Source organism: Equus asinus, chromosome 1 (assembly GCF_041296235.1).
Source record: "Equus asinus isolate D_3611 breed Donkey chromosome 1, EquAss-T2T_v2, whole genome shotgun sequence".
NCBI lineage: Eukaryota > Metazoa > Chordata > Mammalia > Perissodactyla > Equidae > Equus > Equus asinus.
In genome coordinates this window covers 199,934,334-199,953,764 of record NC_091790.1, presented here as the reverse complement: position 1 = coordinate 199,953,764, position 19,431 = coordinate 199,934,334, and the positions used below count along the sequence as shown (strand labels likewise).

The following is a 19,431-nucleotide window of genomic DNA, read 5'->3' as shown; positions in this document are numbered from 1 at the left end:
CGGAAGCTCATCAGAACTCCCCATTTCTCATGTCAGGGACACTTTGATGGAGGAATTCTCCTTGGCTAGGTTTTTTTGGAAACATGGAGGGTGTGTGTGTGTGGTATTTGTGTATTTGAAACACACAGAGATAGATTACATTATCACAGAGACATACAGACCTATGCGCTGGTACGTACGCCAATGGCTGAAAAACAATGTATAGCTAGTAAAGGTGAGTGCTTTGCATAATGTGAACAACATCTACTCCGAGATTGGGAGGAAGAAGAAAAAGAAACTGCCTAGGGACAGAAGGAGGAAAGCAGTCATTGCCATTGACTATCCTGCAACTTCTTTAGCATGTTTGGGTGCATTTTTAGATACCAGTTATACTCATATCTAAAAAATTATGTTAAAACCTCCCAAAGCCAAATATTCATTTTAAAATCATCTACTGTATGAATTCACCTTTTGGCTGCCTTTTATTAATTTGAGTAATATGTACGTAGTGATTCCAAAATTCATCATCGTGAAAGTCTATGAGACCTATGTGCGATGACTATTCATTGAGAAAGTACACACTTCTTCTCTACTTTGGTTGACATTATTTCATTAATACTTCCTACTTTATATCAAAACCTCATAAATTATTCTACCAGTCCTCCTTATGCAAACCCGTTACTACGGTTACCAGACCTGAAGCCTCAGTCTGTCCATGATGATGTACTAGTTTCATCTAGTAGACGTGAACATCTCAAAATATTGGTCCTTGCAATTTCGTTGCTTTGATCAGCTTACCATTTTGACGTTTTTAAATGGAAACAAAATAAAAAATTTTGGGTTTCTAGAGCCCTTTACATGACTGCCTTCTAAGAAGAAAGATTAATTGTTTTTAACATTTGGGCTAACTAGATTAATAGGGTTTTATAAAAATTATGAGATGTTAAATATAATCTACTTTCTGGATGGACAGAAGTACGGAGTAGGCCGTTTGTTCTAGTTGCTGTCCCATGTTCCCTTTGGCCTTGTGCTCCTGCCCACGTCCCCCCCTACCTGCATCCTCGGTCTCCTTTCTTGTCACCCAGTTGTGGAGCCACCTCCCCTTGTCCTCTCGCTCTCCCATTTACAAGATTATAGAATTGAGAGTTACTTTATTCTTTTGACAGAAAGCAATTCCCTACCCTTAGAGAGTCAATCTCTCTGTCTTTGCTGGTTGATTTCTACATCCCTGTATGTGTCCCAGGGCCCACTCTTCAGACACTGCCCATCCCCAGCAGACCCAGCCATCTCTGCCCTTCCTCACTTGAAACAGCAAATTAATAAGGAAGATGAGTCGGTGGGCATGGCCCGTGTGCCAGGCTTACGCATGTGAGTTTCTTCTGAAAAGATCAAAAAAAACAAAAAGAAAGAAAAAGTCTACATTTTGTTTTCATCTCTTACATCTGGAAAGAAGTGGATAACCTTTTGCAACATTTTGTGTTTCATCAATATAAAATTCACCTATTCTGTTTGAAATATCTTGATATTAAAAACATGAAAGTCAAGTGCTCTATAGGAGAGGCATGTTTTTATTTCTTTCACATCAAATGTTTTTAATATGGTTCCAAACAAATTATCATCTAAACCAGATTGTTTAATATACTTGTCAGGACCAAATTGGGGATATTGAGAAAAAAAAGGCAGGATTTCAAAATGAAGCTTTTGCAGCTCTTCTAATGTCTTTTTTGGCCTACTGCTTGACAAAAATGCTTCAGCTTTCATTTGTCTTTATGCTGAAAGCACATCCTGATGCCACAGTTTAGAAGAAGTTAAAAATTTCCCAATCGATTAACTTATTAAGTGGCCTCATTTTCTTTCTCTGCTCTGTCGCTTTCTCTCCTCCTCCCTTCTTCCCTCCCTTCCTGTTTTAACATTTTGCTAGAAAATACACGGGGTCTGGGGCACATGAGCCTAGGTGTTCATCTGGGTTTGGACTCGCTCACCATATTTACTATTTTTCCTCCAGTGAGTGAATTCACCCTTCTGAAGTTATGTTTCCTCAATTATGAAACGGAAATAGTGATGTATAACTTACAAAGTCTTGAGTATGGACTGAATGAGCCAATATACATAAATATCCATGGTAAGCATTTAATAAATACTATTGCCATTTCTCCTCCCTTCATTTATATCATAATCTAATTTGGGGATAGTTATTTTTAGGTATTTTTCATCCAACTATATAGATGACAATATGTTTAACCTGAATTCCAGATCCAATACCAAGAGAAAAAAAGAGTTATCACTTTCTTTAAGAGAATTTAAGATGCGGAATGAAGGTCAAAGTGGCCGTGGCCTTCCCAGTCGACTAACACTCCGCAAAATTACTCCCTGTCCTGTAAAAGCCACCAGTCACCGGTTTGGGGAAATAGTAAGCAAACACCACAGGGTAGTAGGGGTAACAGAATCCAGCTGCCATTTGGGTGACTTAGTATTTCAGAGAAGTTTTATCATTCACTGGTGGGAAAAAACAACTTGGAAAACATACAGCTCCTGAAATAAAATTCATGTGTTATTTCATTCATGTGCAATTCTATAAAATTCAGTTCCTTCAACTTCATTTCTCTAAGCTTTTTAACGTTACCTTTACTTTGCATGGCAAGGGGATTTGATTCAATATGTCGGGGAAAAACACATCAAAATAATGTTTATGAATGACTCTGCAGCTTTCTTAAGGTTATATTCTTATTTGGATCAATGGAGATGCTTCCTTTTAGGCAGAACTCAGAGAACATGAGTTGCTAATGCCATCTCTCTAGTGGACACATGCCATCTTGGTTAAGATGTGGAACAAAGGCATCTATATATATATATATTTTTTAGTAACACAGACAAAAGGAAAATCTTTGTCTTTTGACTTATCTTCCTGAGGAAAATTGATCTACTTGATTCATTCAAATTGCCATTGCTACGACCATGTAAAATGATATTTTACTTGGTATTATGAAGCCAGGCTCATCTGTACTCTCACCAGAAATGGAGAAACAGGAGAATAAAAGATCTGTCATCACCTCCAACAGGTGGATCTCACCTGTCTATGCTGACATAGAGAGGTGTATGTCACACAATTGAAGGAATAAATAATTGCCACTCTAGACATAGATTTCTCTGTTGTTCATTTAAAAAAATCATCTTTACTGCCTGTGACGGTCAGTTTTATGCATCAACTTAGCTGGGCTACAGTGACCACTTATTCAACCAAACTCTAATCTACGTGCTGATATAGGTATTTTGTAGATGTCATTAAAGTCCATTATCAATTGACTTCACGGAGAGAGAGATTATGGCAGCTAATATGGATGAGCCTCATGCAATCAGCTGAAAGGCCTTAAGAGTAGAGCTGAGGCTCCCCGGAAGAAGAAATTCCACCTGTGGACAGCAGCTTCAGCCCCTTCCTGAGAGTTCCATCCCTCCTTTCCTAACAGTGTGCCCAAATTTTGGACATGGGTAGCCAGGTCCCACTATTGTGTAAACCAAATCCTTGCAATAAGCTCTAAATATATATCTTTTATTCAATGGTCCACTCTCTCTGGTTGAACCTGGACTGATACACTGGCTAGAAGAACTCTAAACTCCTATTTCCTCCCATTCCCAAGCTTCCTCAAATAACTCCTCATCTCACCTCCAGATGCAACCTTCGCAAACAGAGGAGGAGGGATTATCTAATGCAAAACACACAACCAAAAATTTTATAAAGTATTCTGAATTCTAAATTTAATCAATCTTTTATCCAAGATGTACCAGGAAAATTCCCTCAGTATTTATAAGTCATATACAAAATAATTTCATTTTCATTACAAAAAAGTTGCAGTCTGTATTTTAAGGCAAGTCCTATTTAAAAAGTATTATCTTTGCCCTCTTTGTGTTCTCACAGCAGGTAGCAGAGTATTTTGTATTCAATAAATGTTTGTTGAATGAATAACTGAGCAATTTCTTAATAATACTCTAGATAGTTTCAAAGGATTTTTATAGTAAAACTCTCGATTCTTTTTTTTAGTATCCTCTTTAGGAGAGGCATTTTTAAACATAATTTATAAAATCTGGTTGTAACAGCTAGGTCTTGTTAGGGTGAGGGAAGCCATCTCAGGGAAAGGAAGCAGTATTGTAACTATGTATATAACACCGACTCATTAGTCTCTGTGAACACATTCTAGCCTGGACATAGCCTAGATGATTAAGCATCTCTCGCTTTTGCAATATACATGATATGCTGGCTCTAAGACTCTTGCTTTTATATATCCCCCAGCTGCGATAAAACGATAACTTTGTTCTTTGAGTTCCCCAGGAACATGATGACCTCCAGAAAGGAAAATTCTGCATTGGTACCCATCACAAATGACAGAAGAAAGAGATAATGAGGTGCCTTGAAGTCCATCACACCAGTTGGTCCACATCCCTAAACGCCCCTCCCTTGCTCATTTCCCTACATAGCTGCCTCAAGATTCTGCATGATTTTAAGATGGTTCTTTAGGATACTAGTCCGGTATCTTCCAATTCTGCTAGCTAATCATATAAACTTTCCTTTGTCAACCACCAGCTTGTTTGCAGTTGATTGGTGCTGCTTGCAGCAAGCAGAATGAGCCCCTTTTCGCTCAGTTACGTGATCAATTAGGCTTATCCCCATTTTATGATGTCATTAAAATGGATAATTTTAAATATAATATACAAACATAAAAATGTTTATAAGTACTTGAGAAGACAATTTCCAAACTCTACAGAGTGACATAGAATAACTTCAAAGTTTCCATACCTTCCTATTTTTGTCATTAAAAAAACTAATCTACACGGATAGGCACTCACAAAATAAAATGGCAGAAGTAAAAACAGTTTTCCTCAAGTTATAGAAGGTCAATGTTCTTCAAAGTCTCACCTCAAAGCTCAAAAACTTGGCAACTTGAAATGCAGGAACATTTTAGTAGAAGTCAAGCTCTCCTAAATAAATTTTACCTTAAGATTAATGTATTAATCAGAAATACTGACCAAAGATTTCTAGGCAAAGACCACTGCTAATCACAGACAGAGAAAGTAAATGACAAGAGAGAAACCATTCTTTCTCGGTGGTTGGAGACATGCGGGTGGGTATGGTCCTGCCGGGGTTAGTTCCGGCCTCACTTAGGTGGCAGGGCATTGACCTCTCTACATGTTCACACTTTCTTCAGAGTTTTGGAAAGAAAGGTTTACGTTAAGACAAATTTGCATTTGAACCCCAGCTCCCCCCCTTCCAGCTCCAGTGACCTTCAGTGAGTTTATTCACCTCTCTGAGCCCTGTTTTGCAAAATGGAGATAATAAAATCTACTGTGCATAAGTTTGAGAGTTAAATGAGATAAAATGTCAAGAATGGTATTGGTCAACAGAATTTAATGAAAATCTCTACCCTTTGCTTTATCTCCCATCTCAGAGCAGGTGCTCCTGTTCTTTACCAAGGCAAATTCATACCCTCTTTTCTCTCCTGGGGGCCTATTACATGCCTTTTCTGTCTTATATATTTAGCCTCATCCTCTCCACTGCCTCCTTCACTTATGAACTTACCCATAACTCCTTCATCATTAAAAACATCAAAAATTCCCAAACCCTTGCTTGGCTCTGCCTTCCAATTAAGCAGCTCTTCTGTATTTAGCCATCCTTTTACCATCAAATGTTTTGAAAACCTTCACTTGCTATTTCCTTTTCCCATTCATTCTTCAGTGGCTCCACCCACCATCACCGACATGAAACCCCAGTGGCCTCCCAACAGCCAGTACCAGGGACTGGCTTCCTCTCTAGAATGTCACATCATTGACCACATCTTAGCTTTCCTATTTTTGTTTATTCTTCACTTGTTTGTTTATTGCTAAACACTCATTTCCCTTAGCTTCCCCATTCCAAGGCTTTCCTAATTTGATTTTCTTCCTACTGCTCTGATCATTACTTTTGAGTCCCTTTAGTTAGCTGCATCCGCTCCTTCAATCACTTTTTCAAATTAGTGTTTTCTTTCCTTCTGTGTTCTTTTCTTGCTCCTCCCATGACCTCTCTGAGTCATCTTATGAAGGCATTACAACTGTTCACAGTCATCTGCTTTATCTTTACTCCTGGGTACACGGGAAGATTGCATTTTCCCTTCCTCAAGTTACTCCATATAGAAGCAATAACAAATCCTGTTGAGTCTACTATTTAAACTTAGAAAAAAACTTTCCTCTTAATTCCTAGAGGAATCTTCCAGGCAAACTGAATCTTCCAGTCACCTAGTCTCATCTACACTCCTGTGACATTGCGCCAGATGGTCTCTTCATAAAACTCTTCCCTTCCTCCAGTCTATCCTTTACATCACAGCCGGAACTACCCTCCTTAAAATCCTTGCCGTGACCCTTCAAGTGAAATCCTGAACATCATGCAGAGACTCTGGATCGACCTCCTAAGTCTCCTTTCCTGTCTTTCTCATCCTCAAGTTTACTGTGTCCCTTGACCTCCATCTCAGAACCACTGCAGATCCTGACATCTCTAACCTAGAATTCCCCCTGTCATTTTTTTCTTAGTTAACTCATATGAATCCTTCACATTGCAGCCTATATGTCACAACTCCTGATACATAAGAAACGATAAATATTTGTTATCTCATCCATTATTCCAGTTGAGACTTTCATCACCTCCTACTTATAATGTAGAAATAGCCTCTACCTACTCTCCCTGTAACTATTCTATCCCTTTTAACCACAGTGCCCTCTATGAAGATTCTAGTTGACTGGTGTGGAATGTTACCAGAATTAATTTTCTAATTTTACCTTTGAGTTATTACTATCTTCCTTGCTTATCCCATTTAATTGCATCCTCCAATTTTAGTACAATTATTTAACTCAATAATTAATTATATAAATGATTACTCTTTTGGCTAATATACTGACTACTCACAATAAATCTCATTTACTGAAAACACTAACCTTTATTTGCAGCTGGGCAATGTTTCTATCTATGTTGTTTCAAGGGTTGAACATCATGTTTTCTTATAATGCATTGTAAAAACTTGGAAAATTCACTTTCTTGATAACTTCACCAAAGTTGAGAAATTTTTTCTAAAAATAGGTTGTAAGTTACAATGCCAGAGTCACGTTTTCTCGTCTTTTGGAAGCCACTAAATCACAGTGCAGAATCATCAAAGTATATTGAATTTTACACAGCTCACTTTACAGGCAAAAATTGTGAACATAACTCCTTTTCAATAGATACAAAATCTAATAGTAAACTACCCAAAAGGATGGATAATTTATACTGCTTCTTTCAACAACAAAAAAAGCAGTAAAACTATGACTTACCAGAACTGGGCTACATTGAGAAATTAAAAAAATTGAGACCCTGGAAAGCAACAAAAACAACACAATATAGTCAGAAAAAAAAGGAAACATATCAACTTTATACCTCTGTTATTAGATAAATCTTCATATGCGTAGGGAATAAATACTTGAGCTGAAAATTCTTAATTAGAAAGCATCATGATTTGTAAAATAAATATATGAGTACAGTACATCTAAGATACACAAATAAGCATTTTAAAAGCAGGCCAGTAGTTCTTGTCCAAATATAGAGAAATAGTTGGGCCATCTAAAAGGATTAAGATTGTTGACTAAGACTTTATTTAAGTGGGATCTAGTGAAACTTTCTCTTGGTGTTTAATTTATCAAATTCAAATTCTTAAGGTATTTATTTCAGAAGCAGATTGTTTAATGATTTTTGCCTTTCATAAGTTAAGATATTATTACATCTGCAGTTATGGCGATACAAATATAAAACATGTTAGCATCCTTTTGGTTTTGGATAGCCATTAATGGTCTTCTCTATTTGGGTAGAATTAATTTATCCATTCCCAAATTGGTATGCCTCATTCCAAACAGACTTTTCTATGGAATAAAATAACGTATTGTTCTTGTTTCTATGATTTTTATAAAGTTGATTAAGGAAAACTGAATTAATAGTGACATTGCAAGAATAGATATGATTATAAAGAATGGCAAAATCACTACTTTAAAGTTCATTCCATTTTTAAATTTTGTAGTAATAAAAAGAAGATATAACATTGCAACTCAAATATTACTATCCTTGTAAAAGCTGGGAGAAACCAATAATGAAATTCTACATTTGTTAGCTTATGGTATGGTACAACCAAACATTCACCAAAATAAAAATGAGGTCCGTATGCATATAAAGTCAACTCTTTATCATAAGTATCATTAGAAACTATAGAGCCCCAAATGAAGTCTTGAGGGTAAAGCTCTTAAAATAAAGAATAACATTTTAAGTGCATAGCTATTACAAACTCATTTGATATTCATTTTAATTGTCATGACTATAATGAATATACTTTGTATTCAAACAGATGTCACAAGTACTGCTACAGAAGTTCCCATATAATTCAGTCTTAGTTAAAAACAAGTAAATGGAGATTTATAATTGAATGTTACCAGGAAGGAGGGAAAAAGCCAATTACGGCAAACATTGGCTCCTTCAAACGGCAAATTAAAGATTTTTATTAAATTGTGTTCTTTCTTGTTTGAACATATACAGAACACAGTGATACAGGAAAACTTGCCTTTCCTTGCCTCAGCTGTTCAGAGATTAGTTAGCCTGGAAAATAGAAAGTGGGAGTGGGAAAAATGACTCAGAAGGGTAGGTTGAAATTTACTTCACAATATTTAGAGACTGATCTATGAAAAGAATTAAAAAATACTACAATGCCAATTTATCTTAGCTGAAGGAACAGGTAATTATGTGTGTGATTTTATTTCAATTGATCAGACAAGTCCTAACATTCCCTTTAATCTTCCCCTACATGGAGGACTGGCACCTTAACGCCCAATAGGAGAGACCTTCCCACCCTAAAGATGGTGTTTCCCAACGTATGGTGCACAGAACTATCCATGGAGCTGTTTTCAAAGCAAATGTTCCTGGGTGCCAACCGAGCTCCGTGAAATCAGAGTTCCGGGAAGAAGCTGTGGAATCAGCATCTCGAGAAGCTTGAAAATTCTCCTGCACGCACTCATTTAAAAACAACTGCCAGGCGGTGAGCTGAGATAATATTCAATGCTATAGATTTTCATTTCATTCCAATCAGCAAACATTTATTAAGTACCAAGCCTATGTGAAAGAAAAATTTCATACATATAGGGTGTCCAAAAGGCAAGAAGCTTGTGACAAATTTGTCTTCAAACTACGATTTTAGTACAATGATAATCTACAAATGTCTGGAAACACAAAGAGAACACGGTGCTTATTGTTCAGATTAACAATTAACTTTTGATTTCAATTATTAATTCTTCCCCTGAAAAGGCATCTGGAGGTTGAAGTGTGCTTATTATTAGAAAATGTAACTGAAGTATTTCTTAAAAAGAAATGTATCCTATTTTTCCTGATGTTTTGGACATCCTGTTTTGAAAAGGAGGGTAATAAGTGGTTGAGGCTTCTTCGTGGCTGGAGGGAGACACTTGGGGTGTCAATGAGGGAGAGAAAGGAATGAACTGCAAGACTGGGAGCTCTAAAGACAAACTCTTTCGCTTACCTCCCACTTAATTCTCCTGGTGCCCAAACTACAAGTTGCACTTATTTAAAAGTCATATTGTGTTTTTTAACCACCAGAGCAAAAATCAAAAAGTGAAAGTTCACTTGGGAGTTTAACAGAAGAATTGAAGAAAATTTAAAAAATAAAGCTGATGGTACCAAGTTATTTGTCTGGTCAGCAATTTGCCCTCACTCCCATCCAAACCCCAGGACTGGCTGAAATCTTTGAAACGAACTTCATTCAATAAGGAGCACTCGTTCATGAAACCATGCAGACAAGCTGATCGGGTTCATTACTTGTGCCTAGTGCCCTGGATCTTCTATAATCCTTGGTTGACTTTTCCTAGCACTGGAAACCGGATCCAGTGAAAAAGCCTGTGATAAGTGAAGGCGAACAGAAAGACAGCTGGGCTGCAGGAACCTTAAAGCTTTTCCATGGCTCATGGCAGTGGTTCTCCAAGAGTGGTCTCAGTCCAGCAAGATCAGCACCACCTGGGAACTCATTGTCTGTCTGCTCCGGCTGCCATAACACAATACCACAGGCTGGGGGCTTAAACAACAGATGTTTATTTTCTTTCAGTTCTAGAGGTTGGAAGTCCGAGATCAAGGTCCCGGCCAGTTTGGTTTCTGGTGAGGGCTGTCTTCCTGGCTTGCAAATGGTCGCCTTCTCACTGTATGCCCACACGGTGGAGAAAGAGAAAAAGCTCTCTCTTTCTCTATTTATAAAGCCACCAATCCAATCAGATTAGGAACCTAGTTTATCACTTCATTTAACCTTAATTAGCTCCTAAAAGGCCTATCTCAAATACAGTCACATTGGGGGTTAAGACCTCAACACACAAATTTTAGAGGGACACAATTCAGTCCACAGCACTCATTACAAATGCAAATTCTCGAGCCCTGCCTCAGATGTATTGAATGAGAAGCAGGGAGGGCGCCCAGCAATTTGTGTTTTATTAACGTCTGCAGGTCATTCTAATGCACGCTCACGGCTGAGGAGCAGTGGCCTTCAAGTAAAAGTCCCAGCTCCACAGCATAGCGTTTAGTGTCCTCCACAGTTTCTCCCATTTTTACTTTGCAACTTTATTTCTTACTGCTCTTCCACCTGAATTCTGCTTCAGCTCAACTGCTTCTCACCGTGACCCAAAGCATCATTCATTCTGTCTTCCAGACTTTTGCTCACCCTCTTTCACCAACCTTCAACAGTCTTTCTACCTCTTTATTGAAATAGCACCTCAACATCCCAGCCACAATCACCTCTTCCTCCAAACAGCAGAAGCACTAATTGTCTGAATCAAGCATTTTTCACATTTTACAGACTTGACTTTCTTAGAATCCATGGGTTACACTTGTCTGTAATTTTTTTTTTATTTTATAATTTTTTTTTGAGGAAGATTAGCCCTGAGCTAACATCTGCTGCCAATTCTCCTCTTTTTGCTGAGGAAGACTGGCCCTGAGCTAACATCTGTGCCCATCTTCTTCCACTTTATATGTGGGATGCCTTCCACAGCATGGCTTGATAAGCAGTGCATAGGTCCGTGTGCGGGATCCAAACTGATGAACCCTGGGCTGCCGAAGCAGGACGCATAAACGTAACCAATATGCCACCTGGCCGGCCCCACTTGTCTGTAATTTTAGCACCAGGATTTGTACATAAAAAGCACTCAGATCTTTAGAATATTGTATATTATTTTGCTCATAACTCTTCTCTAAAAGCTACTCTCTACGACATTGGCTCCAATACAATAATGATTTGGGGCATGAGACAGCCCATTGGTCTCTGACTTAGCATTACGCCATTTCCAAAGTTAATATAAAAAATTAATACACTATTTTCTATTTATTAAGTCCTTGAGTGTATAAAACCCTATAATAAGAATTTAGTATATTATGTCATTAAATTCTCATAATCACCCTGAAATAGGCATATGATTCCTATTTGACTGAAAAAGACATTGGAAACTGAGACTTAAGAGTTCAACTAACTCCTCCAAAGTCACACCTGGGGATGGAGAGGCTGAAAAGTAGGAACCTGCTTTTCTGACTCAAAGCACATGCTTTTATACACTGAGAGATTTAGTCATCTGTCAACATGTTGAATTCACTGTCAAGAACACCAGAGTGTATCACTCTTGCAGTAATTTCCAGAATATCCTTTGGAAACTCTCTATTTTCCATATCTCTAACACACACACACACCCCCCCCCCCCCGAAGGATTGCTAAAAGTGAGCCATCATGAAAAAAAAATTTAGGTTGGACTTCTTGAGACAGATAATGTTAAATGACTACAGACAACAAAGAGTTCTGAATTCTGTCATTATCCTATATGCTGTTTACCTGCAGACAGTCTTTTGAATGTTTTCATCTTTGCATTAAAGACAAATTCAAAGGGAATTACTTGAAAGTTCACAAGGAGCTCTGATAAACTTTTGCCCAAAGCAACTACTGATAATTAAGCGCCAGAAACACTCACACACATATATATGCATATAAAACAGAATAATCTATAAGTTTAAAACAATGCATTTTTTTAAAAAAATCATGCTTTCTTAGCTTCATTCCTCAGAAAACAAACCAAATGATTTATTGTACTTCTTCACAGCTGGGCACACGCTGAAGACTGGACTAGAAGATAATAAGCCACACCTGTTGTATTGTTTAGGCAATTCCAAGCACCAGCTGAGACAGTAATTAAAAGTAGCATTCCTTCTCGGCCTACCTGGGGTGTTCAACAACCTCGACATCTTGCAGAAATAGGAGACGTACTGCTCACAATACTCGGCGCTGCTGGTGATGGCGCTGATCTGGTCCATGGAGGCACTGTAAATGAGCTGTGTCACTGAGTATTTTTCTGGGTTGTAGCCCACCACTGTCGTCTGCATGTGCAAATCGTGAGACACTATGGTCCACACTTTGTCCTCTGTGGGGAGAAAATGCCATGACAATGGGTCATTAGTATGCAAATACTTGTTCAAATGTCAGAAAATAATTGAGCTACCATTTCACTGGTGTTTTCGCTGAACTGAGGAGGAACAGAGTTAAAGATAATAATCCTTAAAATAATTCCTGCCCTTTTCTCACACCTAAGGTCTGCTTATATTGACAAAGTAGAAAAGTAGAATGTTTTATTAGAAACATACACAAAATACCTCTTGAAAACAAAAACAAATAGCCTGAGTATCTGGCTGATGCTCTACTGGCCGCAGCATTGACTGTGAGGCCCGTGATATTCTGACTCCTTCCTGACTCTAAAGGCCATCACTCTTCCAGTAGAACAGGATTTGCTCTTCCCTAAATTAACTCTGCTCTCTCAAGCCTCTAGATGTTTGTACCTGGCTGTTTGCTGCAATCAGAATATGCATCCTCATCTTGTCAATAAAACCCTGACCTTTCCGGTAAAATTAGACACTGCATTCTCTGTTATTGAAATGCTCTGTACACGTGGGATAATACAAATACGTAATTATCTTGGTGTTTTGGACCCTGAAAATTTCAATGTGTGAAAAGAAGAAGCAGATAAAAGAATGATGAAGTTAAATTAAAACCCTATATACTTCTGAATTTGAATTAAAACCGTCATTATAAACCCATGATAATGTTATCTTTTAAAAAATGTAGACATATGTCCTAGGTCTGTCCACTGAAAAAGCCCCCAAACAAGGACCAACGTCTAGCACCAGATCGTCATCACTCAATACACTTTCCATCAAGAGAAAACTGGGCTCCCTGCAGACATGATTGAGTCCACGGCTGGAAATGTACAGGATGAGCCTGGAACATACTGTTACACGAGAAGTTATTGGAGACAGAGGGCAGTTCAAAAACCCCCAGGGCCAGAGAAGGACAATTTTAACATCAATAAGAATTTCCTGCAATGGAATAAAATATATCAATTATATTTAATTCCATGAGTTCATTAAAATAAAAGAAATGTTCAATTTTGGAAGATGCTAGGTAACTGATAATTTTGAATATTCGTAAAATAAAGGCAAAGAATCAAGCGTTTAGCCTATCTTACCAACTTGAATTGTAATGTAACTAAATGCTCCCTTTGTGGAAATATTTCAGCTCATAAATGAAGACTAAATAATAGAATTAGAGTATCATCATTTTCTAAGTTCTAAAAAGTAGGATCTAAGCAATGATTATTCATGGCTGCTTATAACCAAAAGTGAAACCAGAGGAATACACAACACTACATGTGGAGCAGCGTGGACAAAAATCAAACACCAATTTCAGCAAGCTTGCAGCCCTCACGGCCGAAGTCCAGGAATTCCTGGGGAGAAGGGAACATGCTAAATGGCACCAAGGGGAAACAATCAGAAAATTAACACTGAGGGAAACCCTAGAGATTATACAACCTAGCGTTTACAACAGATAAATTATAAATGACAAGGGAAGAGAGACCTATAGATTAAGAGACTTCCTGAACTTGCCCCTCATGCAGTTTCCTTATGTCAGTAAATGGCAGCTCCATTCTTCCAGTTGCTCAGGACAAAATCCTTGGAGGCACCATTACTTCCTCCCTTTCTTCTACACGCGTCATCCAGCATGTCAGTGAATCCTGTCGGCTCTACCTTCAGTGTTTATTAGTATCTGAGGACTCCTCAGCCCCACCCCACCACCACTGCTCTGGTCAAAGCCCCCATCGCCTCTCGCCTGCATCACCACAGTAACTTCCAACCAGGCCCCGGCTTTCCAGCCTTGCGCCCTCACACCCACCCTCCACGCAGCAGCCAGGCTGAGCCTTTTCAAATACAGGCCAGATTCTGCCTCTCTGCTGAAAGCCCTCACACGGTACCCAGTCTAGTTCAGAGTAAAAGTCTAGCTCCTAACGTAGCCGAAGGCCCTCCGTGATCCTACTCCTCCTCGCTCCTAGCTATTCCCTCTTGCCCTGCTAAACTCCCCTGGCTCATTTAGCTCCAGCCACACAGACCTCCTGGCGTTCCTCAAACACGTCAGGATACCAGGGAAGCTCCCCCTCCGGAGACTTTGCTCTTGCTGTTTCCTCTGGCTGGAGCCGGCCCTCCTCAGAAACCCTCAGGGCCCACGCCGGCTCCTCCTGCTCTTTGCTCCAGCCCCATCTTTTCCTTTGCTGATCCCCAACCCTTCACAGCTGCTTCCTCTCTCCCCATCCTGCTTTTGTTTTCCTCATAGCATTGATCTCGATCTGACAGTGCCTATTTTCCTTATTTTTTACTGTCTGTCTCCCTACACTAGAAGGGAAGAAGGTGGGGACTCTTTCCAACACTGTGTGCACAGTGCCCAGAACAGCAATTGGCACACGATGGGCCTTCAAGAAATATTTTTTGAATAGAAGAGTGAATTAACAAAAATAAACAGAATACAAATACTTGATCCAGGAACTTCTTAGCATCACTTTGGACAAGCTACTTCACTCCTCTGAGCCACAGGTTCCCTTCATCTGTAACACCGGCCTCCATGTTGGAATACTTTCCAGCTTGCTCTTCTTAAATCAATTAAACAAGTGCAGTTACGGTGGCCCCTGTAGTAATACATTTTCTATAAGATAACTTATTTTTCCAGTTCACCTTCGGCCTCATCAGAACCGCCTTCCTTTAGTTTTTCTGATGTAGCAAAGAAGCTACAATATGTTTTAGTAATTCTGTCACTCTATGACACGATTCTGGCGACAAACTGATTGTCACTATATCCAGACCTGCATTTTTACCTTCACTTAATTAAAGATCCATTAATATTAATTAAATTAGGTTAATTTTATCTCTTTTCTGTTACAATCAGCCTCTGGCATAGAATTCTCAAATGTCTGACACTTTACCAGGATCTTGTCCTGCAGCAATATTCCAGAGCTCTCTTTCTGTAACTCATTAGGAATAGCATTCTAATCTGAACTGTCTTTAAAGGATCATAAACCCCTTTTGAATATATACAAAATAATGTTCATAAAGGCAAACATTAATTTAAGCAAGTGGAAAAAAAAAAGGTCACCCATTATGGTTTCTCTCAATAACTTTAAAAACATTAACCAATTTGTTAATGTTGATGAGTCTAAGATTTTAGTCCTAGTGACTTCTTGGCCCTAAACTCTCCTTCCACCCCTCTTACCACACACATTTCAGTATCAAACTCCTGTGCACTAACATCTTTATATTTGTTGTATAGCCCACTCATTCATTCAACACATATCACTGAGTACCTGCTACATGACAGACACGGATCAAGGCACCAGGGAAACCACAGAGAAAAAAGCATTCTTACGTTTTTGCAGCTTACATTCTAGTGGGGAAAAAAAGCAGATAAAAAGTGAAAAATTAAAATAATATGTATAATTGGCAAGTGATAATAGTGAGGAGAAAAACTACATCAGGGAAGGGAAGAACAGGGGACTGTGTGCGGGGACTGCATTTTTAAAAACAGAGGAAGCCAGAACAGCGCTCACCGAGAGCGACATTTGAATGAGTAAGGGCATTATCCAGCAAGCCATGTGAATGTCTGGGGAGGAGTCTTCCAGATAGAGGGAATGCAAATGAAAATGTTCTAATTCTGGAATATTCCCGGTATCATTCAGACATACAAGGAGGCCAATGAGTGAGGGAGAAGAGCGGGAGTTGGAGACAGAGGTGTAATGGGGATGGATGCACTGCGATCTCAACAGGAGATGGAAAGCTGAGGGCATTGGAAGCTTTGGGGCAGTTCAAGTAGTATGCTTTACCTTAGTCCTTGACATACCATTCTTTGCTTCAATAAAATTATACTTCAGAAAGGTTTGAAAAAATAGTAAAATGGATGTATCTTTATAAAGATTTAAGACTTTTTACAGTGTCATGGCATTATAAAAGGTAATATGTAAGCTCTATTTTGATGGCATAAAACAATTACTGTTGATGTATCTTGTAAATTATTTTTTAATGCTTGCATATTACACATTGTAATGGTTCCTTTGGAACTATTAAATCTTAGGTGACAAATGGATATGAATGATTTTGCAGGTATCCAGCATCTAGGAGAAAGAAGGTTATGCTATACAGATTTTCCTTTGCTAGTATCATAAGTGAAGAAATGAGGAATCTTATTTCCATATTCACAGTGTGTTTATATAATACATATTATCATATATGTGTGTAATGCAAATAGAAACTACTGTGTAGGGCAAGTTCTAAATTTCTGCAACTGACCCATTTTCACAAAGAAGCAATTGATAAACTAGGGTGTGTCAAATACTCTCTTTGGAGTAGTGTGTTATAAAAATGTCCTTTGTGATTACTGAAAGCTTAGTATCTGTCTCATCATGCAGTCACATATTTAAAAATTGTCACATTGTACATTGTTTCAAATACAAATCATTAAATCAATGATATGTTTCAAATACTGGAGCACATATGGAACATATCGTGGAAACACTTCCCTCTCCTTGGCAATAATGGGGTCTTCAAGGTTACCCAGCTTAGTTATGTTGACATGTACATTAGAAAGATCCCTCTGCTACTTATACCAGTGACCCCACATCCTTATTTTATTTTTAATTCTCAAGTAAGTCACTTCATGAGAACTCAATTCCTTGCGTGGCTGGAGTTCTGACCAGGGACTGATGAAGCGACCAAATGACCAGTGAAAAAAGGCAAATAACTCCTCCCAGAATATAACCAGTTTCTTCATGTCTATGACTCTTCCTTTACTCTTTTCCATGCTATCCATGTATAATCTGAGCAAGTCTGTATGTAGTGTAGCTTAATAACAGTCCGATCTGAGCTGAGTCCAGAGGGTAAGTTTTTTTGTGTGTCCTATACACCTGCATATGTGTCTAAGAGTTTTTGATTTTCAAACAATATCACTGTACTGGTTAATGCCAAATTTGTAAATCTGAGAGCTTTTTTTCACCTTTATTCGTATTAACTCTGAAACATGATAAATTACCTAAATTTAGGATGGTATATAGAACTTGCAGATGGGCATGACCAACATCCACTTGTAGTCCAAATCCCTTAGTGGCCCTATTACCTGTTAGAGTTATTCTTCAGGGATGACTTAGGGTCTCTCACTCTTAGAGCAACACAACAGAACTGAACTATAATATACGCTTCGAGTAGGATTTTCCATATTGCATGTAAACCTCGGCCTGCTGGATAAAACTAGTGAATTCAATTTTGTATATCCTTAAATTTTTCCTCTGTCTTACAAACTGCATTCCAATAACATAGTCTGTGGCTTTCTTTGGGTATAGAAATCTTAGCGGCTGTTATCCTGAGTCAATCAATCAACAATTGCACATCAACTAACAACAAGATATGAGCAAGAATCTCCAATTAAATGCTATAGCATTAGGAACTGCTTCTTCAAAACTTAAACATTTGCAGCCTTGTAGAAGTAAATATCCAAGGGTAGAAGCCTACCATTTAAAGGAAGCCATGTTCTTGTGTGAAAAATTTTGAATCTCAAATAATATCAATATAATGTCATCTTAGAGAGCATCCATCTTGACTCTCTTCTATTAGAGATTAAGAAACCAAATCTCAGGAGTGATAAGTGGCTTGTCCAAATAAATATGAAGAGTTAGTGGCAAAACGATGGAAACATTGTCTCCTGATTCTGGATTTAGTGCTCTTTTTACTCCTCATCTCTTTGACCCAGTGGCAATATGTTGGTGACATATCAAAATTTTCACTGTCTTCCCCATAGCACCCCACTAATTTTCAGGGGGCAGAGGAAGCATACAGATAGTAGTTTCGATTTTTTAATTCTGATCTGTTTCACCACTGTCTTAGGTTCTGGGGTCACAAGGATGACAAAGACTTGAGTTCCTGTCCTCAACAAGCTTGTAGTCCAGTGGAGGTGAAAGTTCACAATCAGGAATCACACAAAGTGCTAAAAGAGAGAGAGGCACAGGGTATTATGAGTTCATACAGAAAGTCCAAATGACCTAGCTTTAGAGTGACCAAGTGGACATGGCGTTTTCAGCGAATCATGAAGTTTAAATTGGGATGAGCCAAATGAAGGAGAAGATGATGAAAGCAATTCATTCTTCTTATAAGTCAGACCAAGTACACTGGAGACAAAAAAGATTTCGTAGATAGGATCTGGATAGATTGGAAATTAAAGGGTCTCGAAGAGTGAAGTAAAAGATTGCAGAGCCATAAAGATTGTGCGTGGGTTGAAAGGTGTAGTACACGGTCATAGGTGTGGGTTTTGAAAACCCATGGAGATAAAAGATTAACTCTTATTTTTAAAAATATTTATTTCAGGCCATAAAGGGCAAGCCCACAGCTAACATACCCAACAGTGAAAAGCTGAAAGCTTTTCCTCTAAGATCAGGAACAAACCAAGGGGAATAGTGTTAGAGATATAGAAAAGCTTTAATTTTATATCTGATGTTATATTTCTTAATCTGGGTGTTAAATTCAAATTAGAAATATTTCATATTGAAATAAACAATTGAGGTACCTTATTTCAGATAAACTTATTTGAAGATACACAAGCTATTTGTGCTTTAATGAATGTCACAAAATAATTTCTTAAATAGCTACCACTCCTAATTGTTTAAAGTATTGGTTAATATCTAGAAAATTGTTTATAAAACTTTCAGATAGAAAGACTCAACATAATGTTAGGTTAGAGTACAATGTTTTTTTTAGTCATTTGTAAGAGGATCTATCTGAAAATTTCATCACTCTTCTAGGTAGATAAATTTAAAAAAACAATTTTACAGGTCATTATTTTGTTTAGAAGGTTTGCTCAACAATTATGATCCAATTGACATAACAAATTATTAGAAATTTGTTGTCACATTTTTCTCTCCCCAAATACATATTGTGTGAGCATTAGACGCATTCTGTAGCCTAGACTCTAATGTTATGGAAGCTATTTCACCACGGCGGGCTGTGGTAGTTGGAGCTATGTCATAATGCCAGCT

General features: G+C 38.1%; 1 protein-coding gene across 1 annotated transcript in view; it reads right to left on the bottom strand.

Annotated features, from left to right (window-relative positions):
* CNTNAP2 (contactin associated protein 2) overlaps nucleotides 1-19,431 on the bottom strand; it is a 1,870,188-nt gene that overhangs the window by 594,974 nt on the left and 1,255,783 nt on the right. The window contains exon 13 of the mRNA XM_014858430.3: nucleotides 12,262-12,462. Within this exon, the coding sequence (XP_014713916.1) occupies nucleotides 12,262-12,462 (201 nt within the window). The remainder of the gene's footprint in view (nucleotides 1-12,261; nucleotides 12,463-19,431) is intronic.